This window comes from Phycodurus eques, chromosome 13 (genome assembly GCF_024500275.1).
Source record: "Phycodurus eques isolate BA_2022a chromosome 13, UOR_Pequ_1.1, whole genome shotgun sequence".
NCBI classification, from domain to species: domain Eukaryota; kingdom Metazoa; phylum Chordata; class Actinopteri; order Syngnathiformes; family Syngnathidae; genus Phycodurus; species Phycodurus eques.
This window is the reverse complement of record NC_084537.1, coordinates 17,397,820-17,416,382: the sequence shown is the minus strand read 5'-3', so window position 1 is coordinate 17,416,382 and position 18,563 is coordinate 17,397,820. Positions and strand designations below refer to the sequence as shown.

General features: G+C 38.4%; 1 protein-coding gene across 2 annotated transcripts in view; it reads right to left on the bottom strand.

The window, feature by feature from the left end:
• tep1 (telomerase-associated protein 1) overlaps positions 1-18,563 on the bottom strand; it is a 34,550-nt gene that overhangs the window by 7,128 nt on the left and 8,859 nt on the right. Inside the window, exons 18-47 of one of the 2 annotated variants that reach the window (XM_061694100.1) lie at positions 17,964-18,107; positions 16,786-17,077; positions 15,591-15,712; positions 15,410-15,523; positions 14,819-14,936; positions 14,551-14,745; positions 14,090-14,271; positions 13,879-14,020; positions 12,936-13,115; positions 12,766-12,858; positions 12,193-12,328; positions 11,961-12,120; positions 10,925-11,058; positions 10,758-10,846; positions 9,993-10,107; positions 9,674-9,908; positions 9,407-9,524; positions 8,027-8,151; positions 7,851-7,950; positions 7,623-7,778; positions 6,822-7,037; positions 6,659-6,715; positions 5,418-5,556; positions 4,532-4,786; positions 3,418-3,572; positions 3,216-3,323; positions 2,236-2,340; positions 2,043-2,172; positions 1,852-1,925; positions 749-875 (exon numbers count right to left, since the gene is read on the bottom strand). In XM_061694100.1, coding sequence (XP_061550084.1) covers positions 749-875; positions 1,852-1,925; positions 2,043-2,172; positions 2,236-2,340; positions 3,216-3,323; positions 3,418-3,572; positions 4,532-4,786; positions 5,418-5,556; positions 6,659-6,715; positions 6,822-7,037; positions 7,623-7,778; positions 7,851-7,950; positions 8,027-8,151; positions 9,407-9,524; positions 9,674-9,908; positions 9,993-10,107; positions 10,758-10,846; positions 10,925-11,058; positions 11,961-12,120; positions 12,193-12,328; positions 12,766-12,858; positions 12,936-13,115; positions 13,879-14,020; positions 14,090-14,271; positions 14,551-14,745; positions 14,819-14,936; positions 15,410-15,523; positions 15,591-15,712; positions 16,786-17,077; positions 17,964-18,107 — 4,316 coding nt within the window. The remainder of the gene's footprint in view (positions 1-748; positions 876-1,851; positions 1,926-2,042; positions 2,173-2,235; positions 2,341-3,215; positions 3,324-3,417; positions 3,573-4,531; positions 4,787-5,417; positions 5,557-6,658; positions 6,716-6,821; positions 7,038-7,622; positions 7,779-7,850; positions 7,951-8,026; positions 8,152-9,406; positions 9,525-9,673; positions 9,909-9,992; positions 10,108-10,757; positions 10,847-10,924; positions 11,059-11,960; positions 12,121-12,192; positions 12,329-12,765; positions 12,859-12,935; positions 13,116-13,878; positions 14,021-14,089; positions 14,272-14,550; positions 14,746-14,818; positions 14,937-15,409; positions 15,524-15,590; positions 15,713-16,785; positions 17,078-17,963; positions 18,108-18,563) is intronic. The other variant, XM_061694101.1, reaches the window with a different exon arrangement.

Here is an 18,563-nt window from a genome sequence, read left to right as displayed (position 1 = left end):
TTGCCAAGCAATATAGAAATTACACCAGGAATTTAAAATGTTTTAAATATATGTTTTGTAAATTAAAATGAATATATAAATGTAAAAAAAATAAACGTTCAGAGTACTTTAGAAACAAAAAAAAGAATAAAAAAGTAAAAAAAAAAACAACAACAAAGTTTCAACAACAAAAAATAGCTACGAATGGTAACGTTTTAAGATAAACAACCGATATTTAATTTTAAAAAAAAGATAATGAAAATATAACGTATATAAAAATAATGACAGCTTGATTAGTAAAATAAATAACAGTAAATGGAGAGGTCAAGCTAAAAAGGAAAACAAAAAGAAAAAAGCTTTAAAAAGCAAAATCAAATAGGGATTTCATGTCTAGTAAGCACAATGATTTTCCAGCAATGTCATGACATTCTCCTCTGTAAGTGATCTTGCAGAAAAAGTTAAACATTTTAGTAGTTAAATATATCTGTAGCTTCTCAATTTCCAGGTCATGGTGATCCACAAAAGTTGAATTGAGGCAACTGAACTCGTTTGTTGAAGAGGTTACACCTTTAATCCAAAGGGTTTCCTCAGTTCTAAATTTCTAAACATGGAGTCTCCCTATTTATGGTGGTGGCTGTGTCCCTTGAATGTGGTCACAGCATGATTGTTGTTGTGCAGAAATATAGTAGTAAAATTTAGTATTCAAAGTAGAATGAAGTATTTAAAAAAAAATACAAATTATGGTTACTGTGAATTAATCTAACTTTACCGGTTTCCCATGTCCAGCTTCGCAAGGAGCGATCTTCTGACACTGTGAGGAACTCTGGATTGTTTCCCTCGCAAGCGATACTGCGAATGCTACCGCTGTGACCCTGGAAGGTGCTGAAGTGTTCCACCTGTACACCACCAAGAACCCCTTCGTTAGAGTACACTGCATTCCAAATTACTATGAATGTAGGATTTAAGTTACTATAAATACACATCTAGGTACAGCATTTGTTTTTCTGGTTAGGTTTCTGTCAAGCAAATGTATCCTATAAAGAGAGCAGCTGTTAACATTTTATAGGGCTAAAGGGGGGGGATAGTCATAGTGTGGCTACCATCATACCCTGACCTCAACTCCATTGAGAACACCCCAAGATATTAGGATGGATGGCAGGATACCCACAAGCAGCAACTCTAGGGGTTAAATGTTGCATCTTCAAATGAAATACAAGCAGAAACTACCCATGGATGAGAGAATTATTATGATATTGATAATACAAATAAGAATACTATATATAAAAATATAATGTATACATATTTACTCATAAAATATTGAATTGGCACAATAAATAAAAATACACTTAAGAATAAAAAATACATTAATTTTTTTTACACAAATTAATAAACAATACAACTACAAATAAGAATACAAAAATATTAAAAAATATATCTAAATTACAATTCATATATAAATACATTCTTAATTTAAAAAATTAATTACATTACAAAATGGAATGAAATTCCAGCTGCAGTTCATTGTTGTACTATGCTATGGAAATGGAGCAGTTGTCAAAGCGCCTAAGTTACTGTAATTGGATTGCCAAAGAGGTGTTTTGGGTCAAAATAGCATTTTTCTATGTAATGGCTGAAATACGTCAGTTTTGCTTTTTCTTTTGTTTTGTGGCATAATAATTTGAAGAACTGTATTTTGTGTATTTTGAAAAAGAATAAGTTATCATGGTGATGTTTTGTCACTAAACCGCATTGACGGTTTAGGAAAATTAATGAAAACAGAATTAGCCTAATACTTTGGAACACATAGTTAACACCACCTAAACACCTTGGCGCAATTACATAAACTATTATTTATAAACATAATGGACCAACCTGTAAGGGCTTCCAGAATCCCACAATTCCATCTTGGGCAGCAGTGACAACCGTGAGATCCTCTGGGTTGTTTTCTTTTTTCAGAGAGAAAGAATAATAAAAAGAATAATAATAAATAATAATAATAATAAAGAATAATAAAAACAAAAAACAAACAAACAATATGAAAAATATTTTCACTAGAGGTTTACCCGCTTCGGTGACGATGGAGCAGGTGTGGATCCATCCCTCGTGGGCGGGGATGTGGCAGATTTCTATACTGGTCTCCCATTTCCACACGTGCAGGTTGCCATCGGCGCAACCGGCCGCCACGTAAGGCCCCTACATGTGCACACGCAGCCAATAAGATGCCTTCAGGGACGTTTAATGTGGGAGGAGTCTCACCAGGCAGCAGACGGAGGTGAGAGGACTCGTCCAGGTGATCTCGCGCAGGCTCTGAGCGGCCTCGATGTCCCATAAGCAAAGTCTGCCATCACTGGATGAGCTTATCTGCCAATCAACAACAACACGAATAAACATCATTTTTCAAGGAAAAGAGGCGTGACAATGAGAAAGCTTGGCTGCTTACAAATTCAAGCACTTTAAAAGCACTGTGATGACGCAGCATTAAGATTCAAGCATTTTCATTAGTGGTCATCAATTTTGTGATATTTTAAAACTGAGCATAAAAACCCACCTACAATAAATAGTAACAAACCCCCCCCCCAAAAAAAACATCTAAATTAATAAATAAAATAAATGCAAAAAAAAAAAAATATCAAAATGTAATAAAAAAAACAAGTTGACGTGAATGAATAAAGAAATAGTACAATTAAATACAAATATAATTAGATTAAGAATGAATACAAATAAAATCAAAGTATTAATCCAAATAAGAATAATGAAACAATAAAGTATGAATATGAGTCAATACAAATCTCAGTAAAATAAAATGTAAAAAAAATAAATAAATTAAAAAAATAAAATAAAAGAACCAGCCATAAAACAAAACACCCAAAACTAATTAAAAAAGTACATAATTAATGAAAAGAATTGAATTTGTGCAATAAATATCCAAATAGAAGACCACATATAAAAATATTTTTAAATGTGTACATAAATACAAAAATCAATAAATAAATTTTTAATTCAATGAAAAAATTATAAAAGCAATTAATACAAGTAACAGTCCATGATTCTACTGAAAGGGAGCAGAGTCTTTTCCTACTTAGTCAGTATCAAGAAAATGTGTTAAGTTGATCCCCGGTTACTTTTTCCACATGTTGTTCCATTATAGCTTTATTCCTAAATTGATGAAATTATTAAGAATATTATTTTGGTTTCTCTCAAAATTCATGACAAAGTGAAAAAAAGTGAAGGCCCACCACACAGTCTGAAGTCCAAACACAACTGGTGATCCAGTCTCTGTGGAAGGTCGGGAGCACTTTGGAAAGACCAGGAGCCGTCGAGGTCACATCCCACACCACCAGAGCCTGAAAAACACTCACACACACACATTTCCTTAATAAATCGAACATATGTCATTTTGTATTTGTGCAGGTCTGTACATCAGAAACTCGTTCATACTTTGTCTTTTCCCCCGGAAAGCAGCTGCCCACCGTCAGGGCTGAAGGCCAGGCAGGTGACTGCCCCGCTGTGGCCCTTGAGGAGGCCAGCAGGGGGCTCTGAATGGTACTTGTCACTCAGCTCGCTCAGCAGCCACAGGAGTATTGTGCAGTCATCTATTCACCAGACAAAGTTGATAAGATATAAAAGCTGCGCACAGAGATGAAAGGGCACTTGCACCGCCACGCTCACCAGGGACCCCGAGGACTTGATGCATGTAAACACCCAATTTCATCATTACATTCCAGCCGGTATGGGGCGCCTATTTATTATGTTATCACACAACTTTGTGGAATTGGGTTATTGGAATTTTCATCTTTTATGGTGAGTCAAACTTTGCTGCTATGATCTGTTCACACGTAATGATGAAAATGTAAATGTTGCACGATTTTGCAAACCTGCCATGTTTGTTGAGACCATTAACACTGCATCAAAGAAAGAAAGCCATTTTCAATACTTTTTATCAGTCAATAATTTGTAAAAATATCATACCCATGTGGAGACTCACCAATAGTATAGATTTGCGAAAAAAAATAATAAAATTGACTAAATTTGGACATTTCAGCCAGAAGCCAGCAATATGTGGTTCAAATTTGGTCGCAATTGGATAAATTCTCTCGGAGGAATTTCTTTTATCCTTTTTGTGCATCCACTCATGATAGACATGCCTACCAAGGTGCATGGTGCCAAGTGAAACTGCCTTCAGGAGTTTAAGACATTTGGTAAAGCGTTGAGCTTGTAGAGTTGAGTTCTTAGACTTTTGTGTTTTATGGTAAGTCATGAAACTGCACCACCATGCTTTGACCACACACAATGATGAAAACTTCAATGTTTTGCAATTTAGTGTAACTCATCTCTACAGTATCTATATGGGTAAAATTTGGACGCAATCGGACAAAATCTCTCGGAGTTAGTCTCTAAAGTACCACTGGAAATGGCCAAAATGACAGCTTTAAAGCAATGGTAGACTTCCTGTGTATTTTTGGGCATCGGTTCTTGGGAATTTTTGGTGGGTTTACTCATGATGACATGCCTAATACACGTACAGTATTTGTCCCGTCTAGTCACTTCTCACCCGAAGCAGTGGCCAGGTAAGTGGCGTTGTGCGCCATGGCGAGGATGATGCCAAACTGGCTGCCGAACATTTCCTTCATCTCCAGACCTGTCAGCTCTCCGTCCTCCCCGAGGGTCCTCCGCCACAGCCTTACACGCTTGTCGTGGCCCGTGGACAACAACAGCGGCGACGGGTCGGACGACAAGTCACCCGCACATACCCACAGCAGGGACGGCACAGACAAGCGGAAAAGCCCTGACTCCCAAATCATCTCACCTGCCAAAAGAGAAGAAAACCACTTCCAATTCACCTACTAGACAGCCTTTTTTTTTTTTTTTTTTAAACGATAAACTGCATCTATCCTAAGCTTGTCTGGTGTCTCCTTCAAGGACCACCTAAAAATCACAGTTTACCCTTACACAACTGAATGATTGTTCCCATTAAATCAATCAATATCTAACAAACCTAATATTCTAATGAAGTCTGCTGTTGCCTTCAAGTATCGTTTTAAAACAAGTTAAATTGCCTGTCTGTCTACCTATTCTGAACAAATATGTTGCCTTCATGTATTGTCTGACATCACACATTTAGTTAAATTGCTCCAACTATCCTTATCGTGATCAAATGTGGTGTTGCTTTCAGGTACCGTCTGAAATAATACGCTTAGTTAAATTATCTAAAATGTATCTATCAAATCTGGCATTGCCTCATGGCCGTCTGAAGTCGCAGTAGTTCTCAAACAACTAGTATATTGTACCCAATATCCTTACATATTTAGTTTTCAAATTGTTATTCTATCTACAGCATTTTAACGGAGTCTTGTGTTGGCCTCAGCTAATGTCTGAAATCATGTTTGGTTAAATTTTCTCTCCGTCTGTCTGTGCGTGTTCTGGCATGTGAAACCCACCCGAGCTGAGGCGGAAGACTTTAAAGCCATCACCATGGTAACCCACGGCGACGTAGTCCCCGCTGACGGCTGCACACAGGGCGCCTGCCTCAATCGAAGTGTCACGTTTGCTCTTCTTGTGAGGAGGCTCCTGCACATCCTGAACGAAACATGGAAAAACAGAGTGAAGCTGTAAACTTTGTACATTAGCTTCTACGGGAGTAGTTGATGACTCTTAGCCAGAGTCTGTATTGATCAAGGACATTTTGGCTTTGGATCTTCTGTGACAGTAACATTTCGTCAGTAAGCGTTCGGCCTCTTTTTGTGAAGAATAGTTCACTGTCAAACTACTGCTTGTTGTGAAGTTTGCTGCCACCGTCTAAGCCAGGGGTGCTCAATAAATTGCGATCGACCAGTCGACCGCAACGGTAGTATTGGTAGATCGCAAAAGACGTCAGCCTATCATCCATCCCGTTACTTGATTGATATACATATATAAATCGATGACATCTGAATTTTTCTGACACTTAGGTGATGCACATGCGCAAACAACGGTGCTACATGTGTCAAAACTAACAAGCTAGTCAGTGAGTTACCTCCAATTTTTATCTCTCAAACTTAAGAAATAAAAATGAGTGGGGGACCTGGACCAAGTAATAAGACAAAAACTTACCACTTGCATACGGAATGGGAGGAGGAGTATTTTTTCACAATGACATTTTCGAAATGCGTATGCCTCATCTGCCAGTCTGCCATCGCATTACCAAAGAAGGGAAATGTGGAGAGGCAGTTTAGGACTGTGCATGGAAAATACGACACTGACTAAATATCCTTGGCTGATTCATTGCAGTGCAAGTCATCAGAGTAAACTCAGGTAATGACAAAAAATTTTACATTGTTAATTATGTTGTGTTGCGCAAGATTGGCTCATGCGGTAATGCAAGGTACATCAACATACATTGGTGCTGAGCTGTGTCAGCGGCCCAGAATTTTAGCCCACTGGTAGCGCTCTGTGCTCTCAAACCGGAGACATGGTCGCGGCCCCCACCCGCCAAAAAAAGGTAGACCGTGGAAGGTTGGCTGCTTGAAAAGTAGATCTTGGGGCAAAAAAGTTTGTGTACCCGTGGTTTAAGCACTTCTCAAATTTTTTGTTTACAAGTCAAAGCAAAAAAAAAAAGGGCAGAGCGACAGCTCGTATCTTGAAAAACTCTTAAGCGATGGTCACTTGTACGAAGAGGTAACGCTGTATAAATGGAACTTACCCGGTGTTTCTTTAAAGTGGCGATTGAGCGTCCAAGTCCACCTGACCATAGTTGGAGCTGTTTAAAAAAAATAAAAATAAAAAAAAATTAAAAAAAAAATCTTCTTGTCTTTGCAAGTTGGCTAAAACACAAATCTACGCAGCAGCCATTTTGTCGTGCCCACCATCTGATCGGAGCCAGCGGTCAACAGTAAGCGGCCCCGGTCGAGGAAGGCGAGGGCGTCGGCGGCCCCGGCGTGCGCCTGGAAGCATCCCACGCAGGTGGAGGCGTCCACAGACCACACACGTACCTCCCCGGACACAGAGCCCGAGCACAGCATGGACGACGACGACGGCGAGAAGCAGAGGCTGCGCACTGAGCGGCCATGACCGCACAGGCGCTGTCGATACGGAACATAAACGCGTTCATCAAACGTAACATTTAAAAAACATTTTAAGGCGACTTTGATCAAATTTAAGTGTTTTTGAGAACACGGTCAATTCTAACCTGTTAGAGGGCACTTTGCTTAAAGTGAACGCATTTTAAAGCAATTTTGATCAAATTTAAGATGTTTTAAAATGCCACGATCAAATTTTACCATTTGTCCAGGACAATTAAATGTAACCATGTTCCAAGGTCACATTAATGGTTAATAATACCTTTAGGAACTTTTAAAAGGCTCCTTTTACAAAATCTAGGACCTTTAAAAGACATTATCATCAATTATCCACAGATTTTCACAGTTTCAGCATGACTCACTAGCTATCCTCCATGAAGAGCGAGGGTGTCTAGGTTCCACCGCTCCAAAAACCAAATGGCTGAATTTGTGAATAAGTGCGAATGGTGGGGATTACTGAATTTAACAGTAGGGATGAGCAAATGTGTCAGAAACCATCTCTTTATGGCTCCTCAGACACCCTGGTCAAGACCTAGCTGTTCATCTGTAAGGAGCTGCACTATTGACGCAATCGCAGCAGCGACTCACCACTTGGGTGTTATCCTGGAGCCACTTCCACACGACGACCTTCCCATCCCAGCAGCCGGCAGCCAGCAGGCGATCCTCGGGGTCGAAGGTAACGCAGTTCAGAGGGCTGTCGCTAGACAGAACAGCTACCTCGTGACCTTTGGCTGAAGACCACACCTGAGGAGGTCAAGAGCTTCGATCAATGATAGCGCAGAGACAGATGACTAGAAGTAACGGTAACTCGCTAACTTTCAGGGTGAAGTCCAGTGAGGCCGTGGCCAGGTGCTCCCTGTCAGTGGTGGTGTCGCTGGCCGTTATCACGTTAGCATGGCCTTTAATGAGAGACGTTCTGCGAATGGCCAAGACTACTATGATTAACCAATGCCGGCGTTCTTTGGGGATGTGTGACGAGAGCGGTCGCATACCGACATCCGTTGGCGGCATCCCAGATCTCAATTTGGCCGTCGAAAGAGGTTGTGGCGAGGTGTCCATCCTTCAGGAGGACGCAGCTGGAGATGCCGTCGCAGCTGCTCACCAGCGACTTCACTTCCTGTCCAGGCGTGACATAGGAAGTCAGGGTTTAACTAATAAAAAAAAAAAAAACTTCCAAAAATCATTCAGATTTAGCAATTTGATGATACATAAAACCTTAAATATTCAGATGTATTGGTATTCAGGATACTGTCGGATCACAAAAATACTCAAATCCTATAAATTCATTCAGATTTAGCAATGTAATGATACAGCGACCATATTAAAAAGTATCGGTATCAGTATTGGTGATACTTTCCCTATATGGTATGGATTGATACCAAATCTTGCATTCACACAGATGTACAGGTACACAAAACCTACTTGACCGTTTCAATGTCGTGACACTTCATTCAGATTCGTACATAGAACGATGTATCCTCCTTCACTCATTCACTGCCAGCCTTCCCAGTTAACGTGTTAATCATGAATAAATATCAGTAGGGATACTGTCTCTAGATCTACTTGGTATGACATCACAAAAGTACTCAGAAACCATAAAAATTCAACCAGGTTTAATAATTTGATAATGCATTTACCTGAATTACTAAAATGTATACGCATTGGCGATACAGGCCCTGTATTTAACCTACCTTGATATCAGCTACACAAAAACACTTAAAATTTATAGTGAGTCTTCAATTTAATGATGAATCCACCTTGATTATTAAGAAGTATCAGTATTTAGGATGGCCCTGTATCTAATTGTTGTTGGATCACAAAAACACAAAAATCAAGAAAATTAATTCAGCTTTAGCAATTTGAAAATGCATCGGTATTCGCCATACTACCCCTGTATCTACTTGGTACCAGAACACAAAAAGACAATAGATAAATCAAATCATTAAAATTAATTCAGATTAAGCAATTTGATGATGCGGCCGTCTGACTTATTTGAGATGTATTGGTATCAGTAGAGCTACTGTGCTAGTAACTACTTGGAATGTGATTATAAAAAACAAGTAACGAAAATTAATTGAGATTCAGCAATTTATTTATTAAAATCTATGAGTATCAGCAATACTGTCCTTGTATCTGACTGGTAATGGATCACACAAACGTTAAGTCACGAAAATTCTTTCCGATTTATCAAGTTGATGGTACCTTAATAAATAAAAAGCGTTGTGAGAGTGTCCCTGGATCTACATGCTACCGGATTGATACCAAATTGTACACTCACATAGATGCAAAGAAGGCGCTCATTACCTCCACCAAGGAGGTTTTGTTTGCAAGTAATTAATATTTACGGAATGAGTTTTTAGGTGTGTTTGTACCTGTCCTGTGTTTGCGTTGATGAAATGCAAAGTTCCCTGTCCGGTCCCAACCACCATCTGTCTTTCGCAGCCCACCGCTAAGCAGGTGGGCTCGGATGTGAAGGTGGACACCAGCTGGCTATGACACAAACAACATACATAGCAAAAAAAAAAAAAAAAAAAAAACTCATTTGGATTCAAACGTTTTCAAATATAATCGGTCTCAAAGGGAAATGTAGTTTTGAAAGTCGATTGGAATCACTGGAATGATTGAAATGTCAGCTATACCTGCTCTCCGTAAAGGTTTGATGGTCGTTGTTGAGCCATTCCACCGCCCGCACACTCTCTCTAGCCAGCAGGCCACGGGCCCAGGTGTTAGCGGGGGTCTCGGGAGGTTCATTGAGGGCCTGTTGGACGAAGAGCACCGGCGACTGGGACAGCACGGCGGCATGGCGCTGCAGGAAAGCTCGGCAGTCGTCAATGGCGGCCCGCTGGTCGTTGGTTAACGGGGACGACTTTCTACCTGCGGGGAAGGAAAGAACAACAAGCAAAAACATTACATTCCATGGAATTAGGCCAAAGCAAGCATCGCACACTGATGACTCACCATGCTCGTTGTAGGTGTCCAGTAGGTGGTGCAGCAAGTGGTGACGCACATTGGCATACAGGAAGTAATAGCTGGACAGCAGGGAACGTAGCACCTCCAGCTTGTCACTTTGTATCTGAGCAGCGAAATAAAGTGTTAAAAAGATCCAATACAACTTTTTTCCTCCAAAAACTATGAGTCTTTCTCAAAGAAATTATGACCTTTAAAAAAAAAAAAAAGTCCTATAAAATTACTATTTTGACAAAAATATACTTAAGAAATTCAATGTATTATTGAAATAATATTTAAATTAAAAAAAATGTATTAAAAATAGCTTCACCCATTTCTCTCAAAAATATAGTTTTTTGAAAAAAAAGATTATTTCAGAAGTTACAGTACACAAATTTCCACTCCCGCCCCCCCTCAAAAATGTTTGACTTTCTCAAAAAACTGACTAAAAAGTGCAATCTTTAAAAAAAAAAAAAACTAAAAAAAACCCAGCCTTTTAATCTTTAAAAAATGACTTAATTTAAAAATATACAATTGACTAAAATATAAAACATGACTTTCTCAAAAAAAAAAAAAAAAAAAAAAAAGAAATTCACAATTGGTTAGAAACAGCTGTCAGCATGATGCAGTGCAATTCTACATCAATAAACTCCCTCTTTTCTTAAAGGAATATAATACAGTTGCATATATGGCACACCTTGGTTACCTACAGTATAGTTAAGCAACACAGTTTAACTGTGCATACGTGTGTGTGCGCTCGTTCAGAAGGTGACCAACCAAACTAGCAGTAAGCTGCATGACGGCGTCCGCCTCTCCGTGAAGAAAAGTATCAGCACCCTGAGGGTCGGCCCGCACCCACAGGTGACCTGCAGAGGGACCCGGAGAGAGGAAAACAAACAAGTAGCGAAACTTTTAAACAAAAAAATGCTTAGGTTTTTTGTTACCCGCCAACACGAGGTGAGCTCTTCTTCTGTGGTCTTCTGAGGGCAGGAGGACCTCTTCATAGGCCCGCCTCACGTCGGGATTAGACAGAGTCAGCACGTAGTCGGTGTCGTGGCGCTGAGACGGAATCATCATACTGCAAAACACCATCCATTTAAAATACGGCAACAAGCACAAAAGCACAAAACAAGACATTTGTTGGTCAGTTCACTTTGATCAGATTTTACATTTTGTTAAGGCTATCTAGGACAAATGTAAAGTCTTCTAAGGTCACTGATAAACTATTACCTTTTTTGAGGTCACTTGCAAATTTCTAGTTTAATTTAAATTTAAGGGCACTTTGATCAAATGTAAGATGTTTGACGACAGTCTAAGCCCACTTGGATCAACTTTCCCCTTTTTAAGACCACTGATCAAATTTATGACTTTTTTGGGCCACTGATTACGTTTGACCAGTGTCTGCGCAAGAGCACATCTGATGGGTGGGCATTCCGTCCACACTCGGGTAGCCCATTTTACCGCTCAAAAAAGGTTTGAAAATAGTTCACCTTTATTGCGAGTTCCATAAGGTAGTTGTCATTGTGTGCCTTTAGTTATGAATAGTCTGAGTTTTATGCACCTCCTTTATTTTATTATTATTCGTTACCTATTAGTTATGTTGCACATACTGTGAGTGAATGTTGTCCTGTTTCGGGAACAGCCTCATGTTGCTTGTTAGTGGCGATTGTCCGCTATTGCCTATTGTGAAGTAAAGCTCTTTGTGAGCAAAGAAAGCTAAAAAGCGCCTCTCTCTTGTCCTTGCGTCTCATCATCGCGACAATACAAAGTTTGGCATGAGAGGCTATACTGCATGGGATAGTGGCTGGGGGGGGGGCACACCAACTCATTTGGAGGGACAATTCCCTCCCTCCCCCGCATGACTGCGTTTGACCTTTAATAAGACCACCTTATTTCAATGAAAACTTTTTTTTTTTGAACGTCACAATGAGCAAAGTTTATTAGTTTTAAGCCCCTTTTATCAACCTTTGACATACTCACCTTTGCAAGCTTCGCACGACCTGGCTAAACGCTGCCATGGGAACACGTCCTTTGGGGCTCCTGCACAGTGGCAGCACTTCCTGCCATGTGACCTGTCCTTTGATCGAGCATAGGTCGTTGCACGCACTCAGCAATGAATACAAGTCTCGCTCCCTTAGGCCTGGAGATGAGGAGAAGAAGATGGTTCGCTAATGAAGCAAAACAGATGAACAATGTGAGTGGTTCATCATACCGGAGGTGCTGACTGTGAGTGCCGTCAGAGCCCACCGGAGTCCCAGCATGCCTCTGTGGTCTGAACAGAGTCTCTTCAGGCAGTACTGGACCAGCAGATTGAGAGACTGAGGCAAAGCTTGCAGGTTCTCATTCAGCTGAGGCACAAAGACACCATTTCAAAGTTTTATTAACATGGTATCTGAGGATCACTATGTCATGCTGTGACGGGACAAAATATCACAATATATTGCCTCGTTATCACTCAGGATGCAGTTTTTTTTTTTTTTTTTTTTTTTAATATAATTTACAACACAGGGTATCTAAAAGGTGTAAGGAAGCCTTTTATTGGCCATTTTGATTTTAAAAATGTGAAAAAAGTCAGAATGTTACTAGAATTTTTTCGTTTTTTGGACAACAGTCCAATAACAGTTGAAATATTTCAATAATGAAGTCGAAATGTTACGACAAAAAAAAATAAAAAATACTTAATTTTTCGACAATAAAGTAGTTTTGGGGTTGTTGTTTTTTTTTGCAAGAAAAGTGGTAATTGACGAGAATAACGTTGGGTTTCGGAACGTGAGAGAAACTGAACCTTGTCAAACGAAGCAAAGTTCCTCAGCTCTTCACAGGCCATGTGCAGGTAGAGAGGACACGCTGCCCCTTTCTTCATGATCAGCGTCTGCAGCTGTAGCAAACACCCAAAATCGTCACAGAAAACGAATCAAATGTCGGAAAATGATGATGATGATGATGAGAAGGAACCTGGTTGTTGAAGGCAGCTTCACTGAGTTTCTTCCCGAAGGTGTCCAGTTCCTTCCAAACGATTTCCTTTCGCTCCGTCATGGTGAGCAGCGGCAGGGTGAAGAGCAGTGTAGACCTCTTCTTGGACAGCGCGTGCAACAACGACGAGGTGGATGCGGCACTAGTCACCAAACAAACACCCTGACAGCCAAAATAACCAGGATTATGACATGTTGTGATTTAAAATTTTGTCAATCATTTGGAATTAGATGTATTGATGAGGATATGTTGGAGTATTAGGGCCAAAAAGGAAGAACACACACACACTTTTTTTTACCATGAGAATAAAGTTATATATTTGAGAAAAATATAAAGCTTCAATAAAAAAAATTCCAGAATAAATTTGTTTATTTTCAAAGTAAAATGTAGTATTTTGCCAAGAAAAAAGTTGCACTTTTAAGAGATATAAAGCTTGATTTTTTTTTTAAGTTCTATATTTCCATGATAGTGTTTTTTTCAGTTTTCTTTCACAAAAAAAAAATATTACAATAGGTTGTACTCATGAGAAAAAAAATTGCATTTTTGAGGTGAGGAAATGCCATTTAGAAAGAAAGAAAAACCTTTTTAATTTTACAATTATATTTTCAAGTTAAAGGTATTTTTACTTTCAAACATAAATATTTTTATTTTTCAAAATAAATTAACATTTTTGAGAAAAACAATATTCAAGTAAAATAATCATTTTCAAGATAAAGTTGTTGTTTCAAGATAAACTTTCCCAGTTGTTGGGTTTTCAGAATTTTTTAAAATGTATTTATTGTTTAAAGTTGAAGTGTCACAAGAATAATTATCATATGTTTGAGAAAAGAACAACAACTTATTTTTAAGATTATAACAAAACAAAACAAAGCCATTTTCTTCTTGGCGGAAAAAGTCTAAAAGAAAAAAAGATTTAGTGACAGACCTGGGGTAGATACTGTGGTATCCAACCAGAGCTGAGCTGATCCCAGTCATCACGCACAAGATCCACCCCATCTACCAGGAGCACGAGAGGCTTGTTCCTCTTCATGTCTTTCAAAGAGGCGTGAAACTCTGACAGCAAAACCCTTTAAAGATTTCAGGAAACATCCTCACATCACACACACAAACAATATTGAAAGATGATGTGAACACACTTGTAAGTGAGGGGAAGAGTCGATTCCTCCTCTTTCAGCCCCCTCAAACAGCAGACGAGACAGCGCAGGAGATTCACCACGGAACGAGATGATTGGCTTGCTGCTGTCGAGTATGAGATGACATCACAGGCCACATTTTTCTTGGATTTGGTGCCGCTTCTGAGGGCCTCGGCTAGAGCAGCCTGCGTGGGGAGAGGAGATGTCAGAAAAACTTAATGTGTCTTGTCGTGACAAGACAAATGTCTTACTTTGCCGACAAAAGAGTTTTCCAAGCTAAAAGTTGAATTTTATCATGAAAAAAATGTAAACATTTTCTCTGAGAAAGGGGTCAAAATATTACAAGAATTAAGTCGTATTATCTTGTAAAAAAGATGCAACTTTACCAAAATAAATTGGTATTTTTTTGGGGCAAAAAGGTAGCTGGTGTCATCAAGCACAGTTTTAAGGGTGGAATGATTTACCATGAAGACCGTCTTGCCCTGACCAGCTGGTCCCTCCACCAGCATAGTCCCGCCTTTGGCCTGCGTTTGCTCCACCATCTCCACGGCGGCTGACAGGAGCTTGGCCCGGCTGAGGAACTGCCTTTGCAGCACCTCCTGGTGAACCTCCTGCTCTAATACCCCAGAATCTGCGTTGGCCTCGTCATCCTCATTCTCCTGGGAAGAAAACAAATTGAACTTAATGATCGTTTTGGCAGCTTGGATGAGATGTTGCCATTAAACCGCTTACATCGACAAACTGCTGGACAACAGCCTCCCAGATGTCCTCCAGCACCGCTTTGGCAAAGTGCTCCAGGTTCTTCAAGTAGGGTTTGCCATCCATGACACTGCCCCACTCGCTCGGGTAACTGGCACAGACACGCACACACACACACACACACACACACACGCCATTCATTTATTGTAATGGCAGGTTGTCTCAAAACTTTTGTATTTAAAGTGGAGAGTTTAAAAGTGTTAGATTTTCAATATTCACACACACATCATCACGTACGTTTGTCTCCTGAAAGTCTGCTAGCTTAAGACACTATGCAAAAAGTCATATACAGGCTAACGAAACTAGCAACGATTTTGCAGTGGTTATAACTTTTTATGCAATGGATATTCAACATTGCACAAACTGGGAGGAGTGCAGTCAATAGAAATTCTACAAAATGAGGAGAATAGACTGTTGGGAATAAATTAATACAATATAAATGGAACAAATACTACAATTTAGGTCAGTCAGTACTTCTGGTAGTGTTAAGGCCAGCAGAGACTTCTGGTAAATTTATACTCCACCAACATTCAGTACATTTTGAAAGCCATCGAGAAAACTCACTTGTTGGTGACCTTCAGCTTGTGGACTTGAATCCATTGCTTCAGACGCGCCATTTTGGACTCTGCCTCCTTGGATTCAGGGGCAAAGTCGGACTTCCAAGCCACAGGTACTGTTCTGGGGGGGGGGAGAGAGCGTCTTTTTTCTACATCAGATTTTGATGTATGAGAAAAATCAAAAATACTTGATGACGTCGGGGTCCCTGAAGTAGCATAACATCCGCTGCCTTGCCGCGTCGCCATAGAGAGCCTGAAAGTGACGGATCTCCATGTCTGTAATTGACAGGCCCTCGGGGCCCGACTCCAGCTAGGACACAAAAACGAACATTTGACAAATGACAAATTCCTGGAGACAAATCATTAAATGGCTGACAGGGAACATACAGTACATGGCAACATTTTAACAGAATTTGTATCTCTTTGTTTCCTACACAAGATCTGGTAGCATGGCTTTTCAATGCGTTCCAATGAAAAGTGTCCAAAGACTTTTTCAATCCAAAATACACTCAAATCATTTTTGTATTTTTTCTAGAAAAGTCGTAATCCTATGGCAAAATTTTTTTTGTTTTTAAACAAAAGAGCCATTAGCAGAATATAGTCATATTTTTGGAGAAACTAGTCGCAACCTTACAAAGAATAGTCATTTTTTTACCATGAAAGTTAAAAAATTAACAGAATAAAGTATTTTTGTTCCATAAAAGTCATAAGATCATGAGAAAAAAAAAAAAACATTTTTTTAAAGAAAAAACTATCTTAAAAAATATTTTTTTTACTACTTCAGCTGTAATCATTTGAGAAAAGTCTTTCAAGTCGTAAACTTATGAGGAAAAAGTCAGATTTTGTTTTAAAGTTGTAATCCTGAGGGGAAAAAGCTGCATTTTTTTGAGAAAACAGTCATATTACAATAGTCTTATCTAGAAGTTAAATTTACGAGAAAAACAAGGGGGGAAAAAAGCACTATTAGATTAAAATGGTAGTTCTGAGGGGGGGAAAAAACCCCAAAAAAACCATGTTACGAGAATGAAGTTTTTAAGTCAATGTTTTATTCTACAAAAAAAAAAAAAACATCTCAATATGAACAGAATATAGATAAGTAGAAGAAGTATTTTCTTTATAAAAGGTAAACATTTTGAAAATTTTATTTTTGAGAAAAAAAATTACGAGAATATAAAGTTCAACAACATATAAGAAACAATAATAAGAGAATAAACAAATATTTTTTAAAAGTTCATGTCAATGTTAGAAGAAGAAAAAATGGGAGAATATATTGACAATTCATTCATATTGTTTTTTTGAGAAAAGTTGTAATCTAGCGAGAATGAAGTAAAACAATTGTAACATTACAAAAACAAATTTAAGTAAAGATGCATTTTTTCTTACCCATTTGTATGGCGGCAGATCCGGTAGAGCAGGTGCGTCCGGCACGAGGCCGTACCTCTGGCCCAGGATCGCCACCATCATCTGGCTGCGACCCACCTCCGCCAGGCAAAGGGCGGCGGCCCGGTCCGATTCCTCCTCGGTCACGCCCCAGCGCAGCTCCACCTCCTGCAGGTGGAGGTGGTGTGGTGCGGCGCGGCGGCGAAGCTCCGGGAAGACGCTGCGCACCAGGATGTCGCGCTCGGCGTGCATGTCGCGGAAGGTGGACGAGATGAAGACGCGCACGCCACGCCACCTGTGGACAGACCGACGAGACAGTCACAGAGAAAGATTGCATGCGAAACAATCCCCAGTCTCTTGCTGAAAAAAATCATCAAATATACACTCTAAGATTTTTCTTTTTTGCTGTAACTAATTCACTTTGAATTATCTTAATCTATTAATTTTTTAAAAATAAACTCCTTTATTCAATTTTACAAAATTATCGTAAGCACATTTTAGATTAAAGTTAAAATTATTTTAAAATGATGGTTTTGACTTATATTTATCAACTTAAACCAGTCACTAGATTCATAGATGTTTTCTTTTTTTTACTTCCTTAAATTATTCAGCTTTTTAAAAATTAAAGTAATTTTTATACCTCAATTAAGAATATTTATTTTTTAATGTATTCATTAGTCTTTTTAAATTACCGTAAACTATTTCTTCAGTTATTTGTTACCTTTACTTTTTTCAGTCACCCTAACTTATTTGTTATTTTTTAAAATTTAATTAACTAGTATTTATACAACATTAACTTCTTCCTTGATTTGTAATTACCTCAACTTACATTTTGAATTACCTTTAATTTACTCCCAAAAAAAACCCGATATTTTATTATTTAACTAACAATCAATTTTACTACATTACTAACTTATAACAATTTATTTAGCATTTTTGACTACATTCATTATTATATTGATGTTCCTTTTATATTTTTATTAAATGACTTGATTCAATTAAATTGTTTTGCATTTTAAATTAATTATCTATTTTATATAGGCATTTTAAATACCTTATTCAGCAATTATTAATCGTATTTTTAATGTTTTTAAAATGACAAATAGTTTTTTCAAATTACCTTCACTATTTTACTCTCATTTAATTAAATGACCTTATGTATTCCTTCTATTTTTTATTACCTTAGCTTTGGGGTGATGGGAATTGACACCAGGCTGTTGGTCACCTCAGGATGTTTGGCTCCTTCTGGCGGCGGGACGTTGTACACTTTGTCCAAATGCTCCACGTGGTCGAGCAGCCTGGATGAGCCTCGCTCAGCCACAAACCTGTTTTAAACATGTATATATACACACACACAAATGTATCAAGGTTGAGCTTTTTCTTGACTGGCTGTAAAATGCAGCAATTCATCCATTTTGTTTTATCAAGTATTTTTGCCTCAATTTTGTGTTTTTGTTGTTGTATTCTTTTTTAAATCTTTTTTTTGCTTAAGATTTTTATATTTATACACCCGATGTGTGTGTATTTTTCATCTAACATTTTGGTATTTCTGGTCTTATATTTCTATATTTTCAAATGTTTCCCAGTTTGTATTCAATATTTTTTGTATAATAATTTCTTAGAATCTTTTTGCAATATTTGTTTATTCTTTACCTAATATCTTGGGTATTTTCTATCTTTGTATAGTCATGTAATTTTCAATCAGTTTTGTAATTTTGCCAAATATTTGTGTAAATTTCATCCAATAGTTTTGCATTTTCAGTCTAATACTTTTTCTAATA